The sequence below is a fragment of the Penaeus chinensis genome, chromosome 5, assembly GCF_019202785.1.
Source record: "Penaeus chinensis breed Huanghai No. 1 chromosome 5, ASM1920278v2, whole genome shotgun sequence".
Taxonomy (NCBI): Eukaryota; Metazoa; Arthropoda; class Malacostraca; order Decapoda; family Penaeidae; genus Penaeus; species Penaeus chinensis.
Window position 1 is genome coordinate 26,246,099 of NC_061823.1, and position 15,000 is coordinate 26,261,098.

Here is a 15,000-nt window from a genome sequence, read left to right on the forward strand (position 1 = left end):
TCAAATTCTGTTTGCCTGATGATAGAGATTATACCTAGTTTCAATGTCTTTATTGGTGTAGTCGATTGTATAGTTTGCTAGATAGGGTGCAGGATCGAGGGGGAGGGGTAAAGACAATGAAGAAGAAAGTTTGTGGTTGTCCACATAACGACAGTAGTGACCTGTGATTCCAGGAAAGCCTGGGATAGTGTGGGTCACAACGTGGTTCTTCTACACCAGTTCCGACGAGGAAAATTCTGCCCAAATCTTAGTCCATTTGCCCTGAAGGTGGAGACTTTCCTAAGACTTGCAAACGTTAAGTATGAGGTGAGTGCTTTTACTGCTGTATGTTTGTTAATATCTAAATGTTTTTATCTATTTTCCCTTAAGGGTATCATATTAGGAATTACTTTTTATTGTTTATTATATCTAGAATTGGAGTACTCTGAAAAGTTATCTCACATCTTTATATTGTACATAATAGGACAAGCATTGGTCTTTAGTTTCTTCTTTTTTTTCTTCATTGCCAATGGTAATATTGTAGTTGAACCATGACAGATTTGAATATGAATAACAATTTACCAAGGATATTTAATTATCAAAAGAAATTCCATGTGTATTCTATATGAATGAAGGTAATAGTTTTGCCGTAGTCAATATCAGGTTCATAATAATAAGAATAAAAAATACTATGTACTAATATAATGTAATTTGTTGGAAGTAAACTTACAGTGCTTCTATTGCTGTATCTGTAAGATATCGTTATGCTGTACTGGTAGACCCTTGTGCTCACCTCTAGTCATATTTATATAACAGCAAGGTTTATCAAATAATCTTATCGAGTTATTCCGAATGACTGGGTTGAAGTTTTGCTGTTAGATTTGTTGTTTACATTCATTACAGAATGAACCTTATCAATACATGGTACATTTTTTTTTTGTCGATGGGTGGATAAGTAGATAAATGTGTATATAAAGGTATAGTTATAATATCGTTCGTACGATAATGTCAAAGGGAGAAAAAAGAAACATGTCTGACGATTCCCGACAGGTGGACACGGAATCGCCGTTCGGGCCGAAGGGCAAATGTCCATGGATCACCCTCAACGGCGAGGACCTCGGCGACTCTGAGTTCATCCTCGAGCGGCTCGCCAGTGAGTTCGACGTTGACCTCGACAGCCACCTCGACCCCCAAAAAGTGGCCACGCTCGAGGCCGTCAGGGTACTGGCGGACGAACACCTCTTCTGGTTAGTATTACTTGTTCGTTGATTATCTATCTTCTGTCGCCCCTACAGGTGAAGCCCGAAAGATTCTAACGGCCTCCCATGGGAACAAAACTAGCGATTAATGACACTTACATCCACAATATTATTAATGGAGTTTGCAAAGGCAATGGCGATTCTAATAAATGATTATTATATCGTTAATGACGTTCATACTGGTGAAGTAGATGCTAATCAATGATTATCATAATTTTAATGACTTCCTTAATGGTGATGGCTTATTGATTATCATAATATTAAAGACCTTCTTTATGTTGACGGCGATTCTAATCACAGATATCATACTCATGACTTTCCTAACAGTGATGGAGAGTTAGGGAGACTCTATTCAATGATTATTAAAGTATTGATTATTTATTGAAGCATTTATTCAATTTCCTCCCGTCTCCTCATCAGGTGCGTTATCACATGGCGTTACTGGATCGACGGCTGCGAATCGTTCATGAAATCGCAGTCCTTCTCTCCTATCATGTCTCTCTTCTTCCCACCGTTCATGAAGAGGGGAATAAGATCGAGGGCGAGAGAACACGGCATTGGAAAACACACGCCTGAAGAGATCTACCGTATTTGCAAGAAAGCGTGTTCGACTTTGTCTGGAGTGCTTGGTGAGTGAGGGAGAAAGGAGAAGGGAAAAGGGAAAAACTAAAACGGGAGAAGGAAAGAAGAGGAAGCGAGGAGGAAAGAGATGAAAAGAAGGGGGGATGAAGGCCCATGTGGAACGATAGGAAAGGAGAAGAAAAAGGAACCTTGCATGAATGAGGAGAAAGAGAAAAAAAGAGAATGAATGGAGGTGAAAGAGAGAGGGTAGAAAGAGGAAGAAAATTAATGTAGAAGAAAACTGAGAAAGAAAAGAAAGAGGAAAAAGAACATGAAAAAGGGAGAAAGAGGGAAAGAGAAGTGAAATAAGACCGAGAAAAGAAGATACAAGTAGGAAGTAAATGAAAGGGAATAAAAATTACCATAATGAAGGGAGGATTTAGGAGAATGAAGGGAAAAAGAGGAAGAGGGAAAAGAAAAGTAAATAACGACCAATATTAATTTGTTGATTTGGAATCTGAGATAAACTGTTATGGTCGATTGGAAAAAGAAATGAAAGTTGAAGTAGGGAGAGGAAATGTAAAGCAAACGGAAAGGGTTAATGAAATATTGTTGCAAATACCCCTTAATCTCTCCACGACAAAGTAATCTAGCTGTTTTTGTCTTTCCTTCAGGCGAGTCGCCCTTCTTCGGTGGAGAGCGACCTTCGAGCGCCGACTGCGGCATCTTCGGCCAGCTGGCGCAGCTGAGGTGGAACGCCCCGGGGTCGAAATACGAGGCGCTCGTCACAGGTGAGGTCATTTCGATTTCTGATTCATTCGCATTCAGTGTTTCTTATTCATATAAGAGAGAGACAGTCAGACAGGAAGCAAAAAGACAGACAGAATTAGGCGACCGACCTGAAGGTGACATGAAGATGGTCAGTCTATTATTGCAATTCACATTATCCCATAACACAAGCGGTATCATTATCAGTATATATCACCACCATGATATGAGTAATTACCGTATTATGGAAAACTTCATAGGCAGAGTAACAACATTATTTTACTGATCTCGACAATGTGTTTTTTTATTCTATTTATTATTGTTGTTATTATTATCATTATTATTATTACATTATCATCATTATTTGTATTATTATCATTATCATCATCATTACCATTACCATGATAATTATCTTTGTTACTGATATTGCTGTTGTTGATGTTATTTATCATTATTATTATTATTATTATTATTATTATTATTATTGTTATTATTGTTTTTGATTATTGCAGAAATGTATCCGAACCTGAGTGCATTCTGTGATCGGATGAAAACCCGCATTTATCCGGACTGGAACGAACTCCTGAAATCAAACTGAAATTCATCGGATTTAAACTCGATTTTTCTCTTGCTTTCTTTGTCTCCAAATAGGCACATTTTTGTACATAAATAAAAGCTAATGATTCTTTCTGGTGTTTTCTTATCACACATCTGATATTTTCTCCTTCTCTCTGTGCCTGTGTTTGCGTGAATGTGTATGTGCAAAACTCGGTAGTATGTAATTGTAGGAGTAGGAGAGAGTATGTTTATGTGTATGTGTATGTGTATGTGTATGTGTATGTGTATGTGTGTGTGTGTGTGTGTGTGTGTGTGTGTGTGTGTGTGTGTGTGTGTGTGTGTGTGTGTGTGTGTGTGTGTATGTGTATGTTTGTGTGCACAAATAGTGTGTATATATATGTATATATATGAATATATGTATATATATATATATATATATATATATATATATATATATATATATGCTGTGTATATCCATGTACATATATATGCGTGTGTGTGTGTGGGCGTGTTAGTGTATATGCATTTATGAATATATACATATGATAGCATATACACATACATACATATATACATATATATTTGCATATAAATAGATAAATAAATATATATGTATATATATAGATATAGATATATAGACAAACAAATTGAGAGATAGATAGATAGACAAACAGATTGACAGATAGATATATATAAATATGTATGTGTATCTATATACATATATATATAAACATATATATATATATACATATATATGTATATGTATATACACACACACATATATATATTAGCATATATATTTATTAGCATATATATATATATATATATATATATATATATATATATGTGTGTGTGTGTGTGTGTGTGTGTGTGTGTGTGTGTGTGTGTGTGTATACATACATATATATGTATGTGTATATATATATATATATATGTTTATATACATTTGTATATATCTATATCTATCTATCTGTCAATCTGTTTGTTTATCTATCTATCTATATTTATATATATACATATATTTACTACTTTATATATACAAATATATATATACAAATATATATATATATACAAATATCTATATATATATATGTATGTATGTATGTAATCATATGTATATATTCATATGTATATATTCATACATACATATACACTGACACACCCACACACACACATGTATTTATGTATACACATATGCGTGCATGTATGTACATATGTATATTTGTATGTATGTATGTATGAACGTATGTATCTATGTGTCTGAGCGTGTGTTATGATCTGTTAAATCCTAAAGGAAATGTTCTTTCAGAGTGCAATGTAAGGGAATGTACTAACCGTTCGTAGATTCCACTGACGCCACGAGCAAATGATGAGAAACTTCTAATGAAATGAAACAAATGAAACATTTCAGCTGATCGTTGATTTTGTATGATATAACGATCAGGTAGTAATAGTTTTAAGAGGTATTACATAAGCAATATATGAAAATGCTGACCCTTAACACATGCATGTAAACACACAAAGAATGACATAACCAAAACAAAACGGGAAAAAAAATCGTATCTACGAATATTATCTCACAGAAACTACCTAACCATCACAAATACCCCCTTAAACCCAGGGAAACCTTAAATCGATCAAAGGAAAATCGCAAAACCTCTAATTCACTCACCATTATACAACAGTGACGTCACGCATTACACAACAGTGACGTCACACCCATCACGCTGGAAGGCCGCCAGGGAGTTACATATCGCTGCCATTTACTCGTTATATAGCGTCTTGAAACCTCGCCACTTCACTCCCTCTGTTTCGGCCTCACCATCACGGAAGTCATGGCTCTCCCGGCAAGATCTGGTGCTTTGAGGCTGTGGGGAATCCTCTGCAGGAGTGAAACGAGAGCGGCGCTGGTGAGGAGAGGGGAATCCTGAGGGAGATTTGGATGCAGAGTGATTGGGTTGCCTGTGGGTGTAGCGGGGTTCGAGGGGGGTTTGTGTTTGCCTGTGTGCCGGAAGAAGGGGTGTGCGTGGAAGCTTACGTAAAGGGGATGTGTCACCCAGAAGGATTTTAAAGTATTCATGATAGGTAATGCAGATGATTTAAAATTCTTACTATTCTTTGTAAATGTTGCGTAGTGTTGTTATTTTATTGTGGGTCATTGTTGATATGGGATTAGGGGGTTTCTGCAATGGTAATTCTTTACAGCACAGACTCATTGAAGGGTTCAACCCTTCAATGCCCCCAGGAAACATTGTCTTTGCCTCGGTATGCATGGCAAGATAGGAACAGAAACATGGGAACACCGAGTGGACTTAGCCTGCGAGCAATGCGTTCTGTGATCTTTTTCCTTCATTTCTGTTATCATTCATGTCTGCAGATTATTTCTCATATCATTGGCTGTAACTTTCTGTCCTCTACAAGAATATCAATTTCAATATGCCCAATCTTTGTGCAACTGTATTGCAAGATTAACCTTAGCAGCAAATGCTAGAAACCATTTAAAATTTCACCCATAACACAAGCATTGATATATTCATGTTAATGCATTCTATCAATTGTGGTGCATTAAAGTGGATATTTTGAGGCTTATGTGATAGAAGAAAGTTTAAATTAAAAAAAGGGGATAAATGCAATTTTTTGGCCTTTGATCTGAGAAAATGTTTGGACGTACATACACTCATCTATGGACATGCAGATATACTAAGAACAAAATGAAAGTTCTCAAAAATGATATGGGGATGAGTCATTAATATATGGTTATTATTGTAATTTCTGAAACCTGTAATAATACATAGCAAAAACTATGGGAAGCTTTCAAGTGGTACAGACTCCCAAAATGGTGCAGACTCCAAAATGGTGCAACATTAGTCTTTAAAAACTAACCATATATTTTATTAACATTATATAGAAAAATAAGAGGCCTGTGATATATTTTAAATAGTATTTGAAATTAAGTTTTACATAATGCTCGCATTCATATGAGTATATTCTAAATTATCATTTTGTGGGGCTTGCCGTGGGTACCTCTAGCTGACCAGCATTTGTTCCAGTACTATGCAGGGGCCCCGCAGAGCAAGCAACACCCACTAAACTTTAATCATACGGAGAAGTGCAGGGGGAGCTGGCTCTGGGGAAAGCCCACCCCACGGGAATGTTAAATGATACAGCCATAAGTCCCTATTACTCCAACCACTCCTGGGAATTCTACGAACATCACCATATGAAGCCTTCATGACTAATGAAAAAGTATAGCACTAACAGGGATAATTCTAAACAAAATCTGTACATTGCTGTTACTAATAAATGTGCCTTCAGTTCATGCAAACCCTTTACTGTCTCTGGTTAGAAATCATTAACAGAAATTAGTTATATAACTTGGGGAGTAGAGGTTTTTTATCAGGATCCCATGAGAGCTGGTAGAGTGTCATGTGATGGCTATGAGGACATTTAGTGTTCTGGCGAAGACAAGCAAATCTTCTGACATGATGGAGCTTAGATTGATTCTGTTTTTGCAGAAAAATGATAAAGTTGCCTCACTTACCCAAGACATTGTCTCATGTGTTCTCATCACTGTATTGCACTCTTCATTAATAAAGAGTCAAGCCATTTTAAACAACTATGACAACCCCCGCAAACCACTGTACATAGGTTCTATAGCCTTTTACACTCCCTATCTCTCCCTCCCTCCCTCTCACCTTCTCCCTCTCATGTGTTCCCATCACTGTATTGCACTCTTCATTAATAAAGAGTCAAGCCATTTTAAACAACTATGACAACCCCCGCAAACCACTGTACATAGGTTCTATAGCCTTTTACACTCCCTATCTCTCCCTCCCTCCCTCTCACCTTCTCTCTCTCCCTTCCCATTCCCATTCCCATTCCCATTCCCATTCCCATTCCCATTCCTTTTCCCCTCCCACTCCCACACCCACTCCCTCTCCCTCTCCCTCTCCCTCTCCCTCTCCCTCTCCCTCTCCCTCTCCCTCTCCCTCTCCCTCTCCCACTCCCACTCCCACTCCCACTCCCACTCCCACATCCACTCCCTCCCCCTCTCCCACTCCCTCTCCCACTCCCACTCCCACATCCACTCCCTCTCCCACTCCCTCTCCCTCTCCCACTCCCTCTCCCTCTCCCACCCTCCCTTCTCCTTCCCACTCCCCTCTCCCATATCCTTCCCCTTCTATCCCTCTCTCTCTCTCTCTCTCCCTTTCTCCCTCAAAACTCTTCTTAAAACTAATCACAATCTCTTTCTCAGGTTGGCCGTCATTACAGCAGCGGGGATGGGGAGCTTCACGAGCCAACTCACATCCAGGAGCCAACAATTCCACCTTATGAGGAGAAGGTCGGAGAACCCATTCACCTCAAGAAGGCCAGGTAGGCTGTGTGGTTGAAAACTTATGGGTAAACACTGGAAAAATTGCTGAACTATTTACATTGGTTTGCTAGTGGTAAGCTGAAATTAGGGAATCTAGCTATGGTGAGATTAGTTGGAATTTGTTGTGATTAAAAGAAAAAAAAATGGATTCATAATTTGAGCACTTTCATTAGTTCATAATTAGTTTTCTCATGCACTGTTAATCATATTTATAATTTTTACATTGGTTTGCTAGTGGTAAGCTGAAATTAGGGAATCTAGCTATGGTGAGATTAGTTGGAATTTGTTGTGATTAAAAGAAAGAAAAAAGGATTCATAATTCGAGCAGTTTCATTAGTTTGTAATTATTTTTCTCATGAACTGTTAATCATATTTATACCAGCATGTTTTACTAGAAAGTAAAATCATGGCTGGATTCTCTTTTTCTGCCGTCTCCTGCCACTGCATTAATCCTTTGGTCTGTAGATCAGTGATTGTAATTAGAGGAAAGTGTTTGGTGGCGAATGATGGCTGAGAAGTGGTATAAACATTTTTCAGCCATTCTCTTGCTTATTTTTGCTCTATTTTATAACTCCTTATCTTTCATATTTAATTCATAGGCACATTCATGATTGTGTAGAGAAATAGGTGCATTACAAAAATACCTAAAGGTTTAAACTGTTCTTTTGTTGTGCTGTAAACTATGAGATGTTCTTTTTTTAACCCATTGGATCAGGGTGACATGGATGCATTGTTTCACTGGCTGCAGATGGCCCAAAATCAGAGCATTAGGCTTACGTAAGTGGCCACTCTCATGGTTAGGTTAGGCACAACAACAAAAGAACAGTTTAAACCTTTATGGAATTTTTGTGGCTTGTAAGCTTGGTCCACACCAACACTCATGGGCAGTGTAAAGACCCCTTGCCTCCTCTTTGAATTGTTCTTATTTCCCTTTCTGCATAAGTGGGTTTTACTTTTTTGCCATTTCCCAATGTCTTTATTTGGCATTTGATAATTTATAGCTATCCAGATGGTAATAGATTGTATTCAGTTTATGAATTCCATATTATCTCTCTAAGTAGTCCATAAGTCAGTGGAATGATAATAAAAGTAAATAAAAATAACCAATTTATATATTTTTAAATTTATTTTATTCTTTTGTAATATTCGGATGTCTGTGATACAACTTGTGCTGCAGGTCAAGGAGGACAGGAATTGGAACCTGAGCATGAAAATAGTTCCCTCCCTGGAGCTGGTGCTCTTTCAGTAACGGCTCATGAATCGGCCATTCCACACTTGACAGGAATAGTGCAAGAACCCCTTCTTAAAGGCCCACTGAACTCAGTCACTCTCTATGAGCTTTGTGCGCTTGTGGCAAATCATTTCCATCACCCCTGCCTTTGGCTGAAATTCCTATGGTGGCAAGCTCCCATCACCCTGGCCCAGCCATATTTTTACAAAACGGTTTGTTCATGTCACCCACCCCTTAAGCCAATTTTTTTCATGATGTGTGATGTTCCCATCATCTGGATCATAGGAGTTAAGGAAGGCTAATGCATGGATTTTACATCTCGTGTACACTGTGAGGGACTCAGATCCAAGGGTCAGAGGATGGTGTGCAGTACAATAACATGTTGTTTGTCTTTAGCTCTAATGAAAGTGAGTGTGGTATTCCATATGTTCAACTTGAACCGACTATAATAGGTTGAAAAAGTTACCAAAGGGAGATTGAAATTATTTGATTGAATTTGTTATATGCCAGCTTAATTAGTTGAAATTAGCTGATATTGATGTGATTTGATAAATTTATTTAAAGAACAGTTTATATGCCAAAGCATCCATCCAAACTGGTTGTGCTGCTTGTGTAGAGGTTTATTAGTCATACTTCAGTTTTACATGCCTGAAAGGCATGCCATTGTACTTTATTCATATATCATCTGGCTGGTAAAAAAAACTTTCATATTAATCATGTTAAAGAAAAAAACGGTCTCTACATTAAAATTAATGTATTTAATAACTGCTGGTCTCTGGACTGTGCCATTTGATTGATAAAATGTAGTTTTCACGCAACAGAGTAGTCAGTGAGTAAGATTATGTGGTGTGGACGTCTTACACATTTTGTATTGGTGATACAAAATTAGCTTTGCCTCCAAAGCTGCATCCTGTATATGTTTTATTGTGTATTGAAACCCTATGATCATCCTTGTCAGTGTAATCTGCTGCCTCCGAGGCAGTCCATCATAAACTGTAGGGTCTTTACTTTCATAATGCCTGATGGTACCATGTCCATATTTCTTCAGTTTTTTGGTGATGTGTACCTGACCATCATGAGCTGGAAGAAGATAATGGTACTGCATAGTATGGTTCTTAATGAGAAAGTACCATTTTCACTTACTGATCAGGCTGATATTCTGTTATGAGAGGGTACCTAGTATAGGGACTTAAATACCCTGCTCTGATAGTTTAGAAATTTGGTGAAGAGTACTTTTAGCTTTCATATTTTCTTTAGTGTACCTTTACTGTTAGTAAAGGCAGCAAGGTGTTGCTGCTTTTCACTATGTTTTTAATGGCATGGTATATAGCTACTGAAAGTTGTACACTTTCTTTAAGATTAATGTCAGAAATTGGTACACCAATCCCAGCTGCTCCATGTGATTAGTAGAGGCCCCACAGTAGATTGCAAGTGGAGAAGCACCAGGAGAGGGATGAAGAATATCAAGTAATGAGCTATTCATTATGTTATTGTAGTCATGTTTTTTTGCCCTGTGTATATGTCAATATATAAGATGCAGCAAGTGTTGCCTCTGAAAATAGTTTGTACAGTTTTAGCTTGCCATTGTAAGTTAGATTGTATCATATTGGATTATTGAGGCCAGGCATGCTTAACTCGATAATTCATCTTATTTGATAAAATAAGGGTAGTTTGTGGTTTGGATAGAATCTGCAGGAGTCTGATCCAGAATTTGGTGTTATCTTAGGTAGTAACATTGTAAATTAAGAGTAAGTAGCTCTTTCTTCATGACTAGAATTTTAGCAGCCTTTGAACAGCCAAGCATAATTCGCATTGCCTTGTTCAACAAGACTTCAAGAGGTTTGAGAAGTTTTAGTGGCAACATACTAAGAACTGGGCTCTCATATTCTGCGATGGGGTTAACAAGAGAAATATTCATGAACCAAATAACTTGGAGGTGCAGTCACTAAAAAAAAAAGTCTTTACTTTGGAGTAGATGAAACCAAAAAGAGTGCTAAGAGTTGATCTGGAAAGGTTGGCAATTGATGTTTTCAAAGCAGAACAGATGAGGCTTCATATGTGTTTGAATAGTGTTTCTGAAATGATATGATTGGGCCTTGTATCATAGCAATATTGGCAATAAAGACCTCACAGACTATTCGTCACATCATAATTACACCTTATTCTGAGGGACTATCAAAAAGGCAAGGTATTTTGAAGCTTTCCATGTCCCTGTGGATCCAGTGACACCAGTTATTCATTTTCATTATTTTTTTAAATGGTCCAGAACTGCTGCAATGATTGCATTCCCCTTCTGTTTTACTAGTAACATCCAGCGGGACTTAGCATTACACTGCGCCATGCAGACTGCCTAAAATCACTGGGCTATTTGGGTGTATGCACAGCAGCAAGGTCAGGGGGTTGACTGGTGTTGGGCCCAGTAGATTTTGCCATATTTCCTTGTCCAGGATAACAGTCCCATCCACACAAGCAGTGTTGTGAAGGCATGGTTTCCTGGAATTATTCTGCTGCCACATCCACCCAAATCACCACATCTCAATCCCATTGACTTCCCAAGATCATATCCGCAATTGTCATATCGCTGTTGCCCAAGCAATTATAGCATGGGAGCAGTTGCATTCTGCAGATGGATGCCAGTTAATTGTGTACGTGCATCCATGCCATGTAGACTTGCCTGTGTCTGCCAAGCTGGTGGCAGTAACCATTAATTTTTCCTCTTCAATTAGCTTGAGATTGTCAGACCATTACCAAGAAATTTATTTAGGACTTGTGTTACTTGAGTCATATATAATATTATGTGAGCAAAGGTCCATAAGTAAGGGGTTTCTGCCCATGTGTGATAAGAAACTTTATCTCAGGGCCTTTGTTCAGGTGATATGCTCATTTGCCTCTGGAGGATGGAGACCAATGCTTGGCAGGGCATTTGGGTTGGCATTGGATAATGCCTGTTCGTTGACAGAATTATTGAAATAATCAAGGCTTCTAGGAGTAAAGTCTTCATACTAGCAGGCAATTCTTTTAAAAAACTCGTAACAATATTTAGTAGCAAGATGGTATCGAAGGTGTGGCTGGGGTGATCTTTTCTCAAACCGTTTTGTATGATATCCTTATGTAGAAAGTATAATTATTTCCCCTTATTATATTATTATTATTATTTTTTTTTTTTAGTATAATTTTGACTAATTATGCTATATATATTATTTCAGGCTCCAGTACCAGTCAAGGAAACGAGGAATGCTTGAGAATGGTTTACTGTTGAGTTCCTTTGCCCATCGTTACTTGCAGACGATGAATGAAGAACAATTGTCCATGTATGATCGTCTGATCAACCTGCCTTCAAATGACTGGGAAATATTTTACTGGGCAACTGGTAAGAGATTTGTTCACACTGATATAATTTAACAAATAAGTGTGGTGTATACTGTATATATATTTAACAGTAGTTTTCTATTTTTGTGCACCACTTTAATTCCAGTAAATTAATTTAATGTTTAGAAATATAATTTTGAGCAGTTTGATTCTTGTATTTTACTCTCTTGGCAGATTACAGTTAGACAAGTACTGTTTTAATTAAATTTAAAAATAATCAGAATAATCTTTTGCTTTTCCAGGTGTACGGGAAACCCCACAAGAATTTGATAATGAAATAATGAGTTTATTGAAGAACTTTGTCAAAAATTCAGATAGAGAGAATAGGACATTACAGCCAAATCTTCACTGAGAAGTTACTGCCCTTTCTCATTTGTAATATATCAATTGGACTTGTATTAAGTGTACTAAGATATTTATTTTCTCTTATTTTGATGTGTATCATACTTTTTTTTATATTTTATAAAGATGTTAATCTTTGATAGTTGTTATTAGTTATTCACATGAGATGTACAATGTGATGGAGTGAATGATGGATTGGTATAAATTTTGTGTGTATTACTGTAAATAGGTACCTTAAAGAATTTGTTGTTACACATGGTATGGAGATATTTCAAGGATTGTAATCCAAAAAAAATAAAATATTAAAACACAGATTTATTTTATTATAACAACTGTGCAGTCTTAGACAACACTGTACACTTTAAATATTTTATTTACTTTTCATTAGCATTATTAAAATTATTTTTACATTCATATACATAAGTTTTTGGGGCCAAAGATTTTGGTTTCTAATTTACAGAGCAATATTTAGGGAAGAGGAAAAATATATAATTCAATTTTGTATTTCACTTTTGAACTCAATTTGCACTCCCTCTGCACATCAACCAGACAGAGATTATTGGCATGTGATTATAAAAGAAAACTCCTATTTTCCTGCTACGGATAAAAAAACATAAGCCTTCAAATTGCTTAGTCATACAAAGAAAGCTGGCTTCTGTTGCTATAAATTAAGATGAAAATATGCAATATAATGTTTCCGGAAGTGACCAGATGAATTAAGATCCAAACAATATACACTGTGCTGTATATATTAACTGAGGAGTTATGCCTGTACACAACCATTCCTGCACTTGTGAAACCTAAGCTATTCCTTCAAATCATAAATCATAATTCAAAGGAGGAAATCAACGCAGAAAAAGAGAATGACTTCGGAAATTTGTTCATCAATACAGTTTGTTGTAGCACGTAACAGATTTCCTTGTTGATCCATATAACACGAGGAAATCTGATATCATACTGAGAAAGAATGAGAAATTAATTATCAACCCGAATATCCAATCCCATGTTGATAATACGTAAGTACATCACAGCCTTCAGGACAGACAAGACAGAACAGATGACAAAGAAAGAAATAACAGAATAAACAAACTAAATCTTTACAGAAGTAAGATAACATCTTGCAACATTCTCGTTGGAAGGCAGGATAAAAGGAATAATGGGAAATATTTACATGTTGGACTGGAATGGAATGTGCCCAATTTGACGAGTTTCGGTAGGCTGACGTATAACCAAACTAATCTTTATCTTCTTTTTTCCCTGAAAATCAACCACAACTAAATACAGAAGTAATTTCCAGAATCTACACAAGTCATTTATGGAACATAATAAAATACATTACTAGTCCTTTCAACAAAAAAATACCAAATTAGGTATCATATTTAAAAAATAATGGGTTTTCTTGCCAGCATTCTGAGAAAAGAATCATTGAATACTGCAGTGAATTACTTAAATTACTTTCACTGGGATTTTTTGAATACACATTGACTAAAACAAAATAACTTATTAATTTCAAGAAAGCAATTTGATTCATAATGAATCATTGCACAACAGGTATGTAAGGATATATCTCACATATTGAAGCTTTTTTTTTTTATTACAAATTTGTAATCTTCAATACTAACTATTATTCTTTTATTACAAAAGATAACAGCTTGCAAGATAAAGTATTCTGCAACTGTTCATTCTTATGATTCAGTTAATTTAGTTTTTGGTGTCGTCTTGAAGGAAAGAGGGATAACTTTCTTAGGATCCCAAAGTTAAAGATTATGAATTAAAGAAAAAAAAAAAATCTATAATGACCCAAATAAAGTTATACTGCATGAAACACATTAGATGTTGTACTTTATATTGAATTCACAGAATCAATATGAATCAAGAGCCAGATCCCCAGGAAATACAACTTACACTGAGAACAGGCAGGTGGGCCAGCTAGGTGAATTAACGACCTGAGTAGTCTACTGCATTTTTGGAGATGTTGAGAAACCTTACAAAGCCTACTGTTTGTTATCAATAGTTAATCAAAATAATGACAATGTTCTTACTTGATTCTGCCAAAACAAAAAATAAGTTAAATAGCAAAAGAAATAAAGAAAAAGTATACTTAAGGGATGGAAAGAGAATTTTCATGAATTAATTTGAAAAGCCAAAGGAAAATTGGATTTTGACTATGTAAAAATCCAATTGCAATTATTATTACCTGTACCAAAGACAGCTAAAATAATAACCATTTTAAGGCTAACTGAGGCAAAGTCTTTGCATGGACAATAAAGGAAAGAAAATGCAGTCCTTTAAAGAGTTCAAGATATCAGGCTCTAAATATAAGGTTTTTCTGTACATAGGATATATTTCACATATTCCATTTGTTCTCTTTTCTCCTCTTTACAGGGAAAGCATTTAAAAATCCTCATTGCAAATATGGGAAATAGAAAGTATATGTATATATATTCTGTACATGTTGATGCCAACTCTTGTTCTAATTATTTCCTTGAAAAGAAGTCAACACATTGAACTTATTCATACTTTTATGTTTGGTGGATTATCCCTTAAAACATCCCCTT

The 15,000-nt window shown here is 36.2% G+C and overlaps 3 protein-coding genes across 4 annotated transcripts in view; 2 read left to right on the forward strand and 1 right to left on the reverse strand.

The window, feature by feature from the left end:
• The window catches only part of LOC125025856 (failed axon connections homolog), a 4,027-nt gene extending 772 nt beyond the window's left edge, over positions 1-3,255 (forward strand). The window contains exons 3-7 of the mRNA XM_047614141.1: positions 174-306; positions 1,030-1,226; positions 1,659-1,867; positions 2,474-2,590; positions 3,080-3,255. Coding sequence (XP_047470097.1) covers positions 174-306; positions 1,030-1,226; positions 1,659-1,867; positions 2,474-2,590; positions 3,080-3,165 — 742 coding nt within the window. The 3' untranslated portion in view covers positions 3,166-3,255. The remainder of the gene's footprint in view (positions 1-173; positions 307-1,029; positions 1,227-1,658; positions 1,868-2,473; positions 2,591-3,079) is intronic.
• A 1,573-nt stretch (positions 3,256-4,828) lies between these two features.
• On the forward strand, positions 4,829-12,754 carry LOC125025626 (succinate dehydrogenase assembly factor 2, mitochondrial-like). The gene is made up of 4 exons (XM_047613680.1): positions 4,829-5,035; positions 7,381-7,499; positions 11,938-12,101; positions 12,343-12,754. Exons 1-4 carry the CDS (start codon positions 4,961-4,963, stop codon positions 12,450-12,452), a joined length of 468 nt encoding a protein of 155 aa, XP_047469636.1. The 5' UTR covers positions 4,829-4,960; the 3' UTR covers positions 12,453-12,754.
• Positions 12,743-15,000, reverse strand: part of LOC125025625 (coiled-coil domain-containing protein 186-like) — a 23,380-nt gene continuing 21,122 nt past the window's right edge. For both annotated transcript variants that reach the window (XM_047613678.1, XM_047613679.1), the window contains exon 16: positions 12,743-15,000. This exon is cut by the window's right edge and continues 2,261 nt beyond it. The gene's annotated coding sequence lies outside the window, so the exon portion shown is untranslated.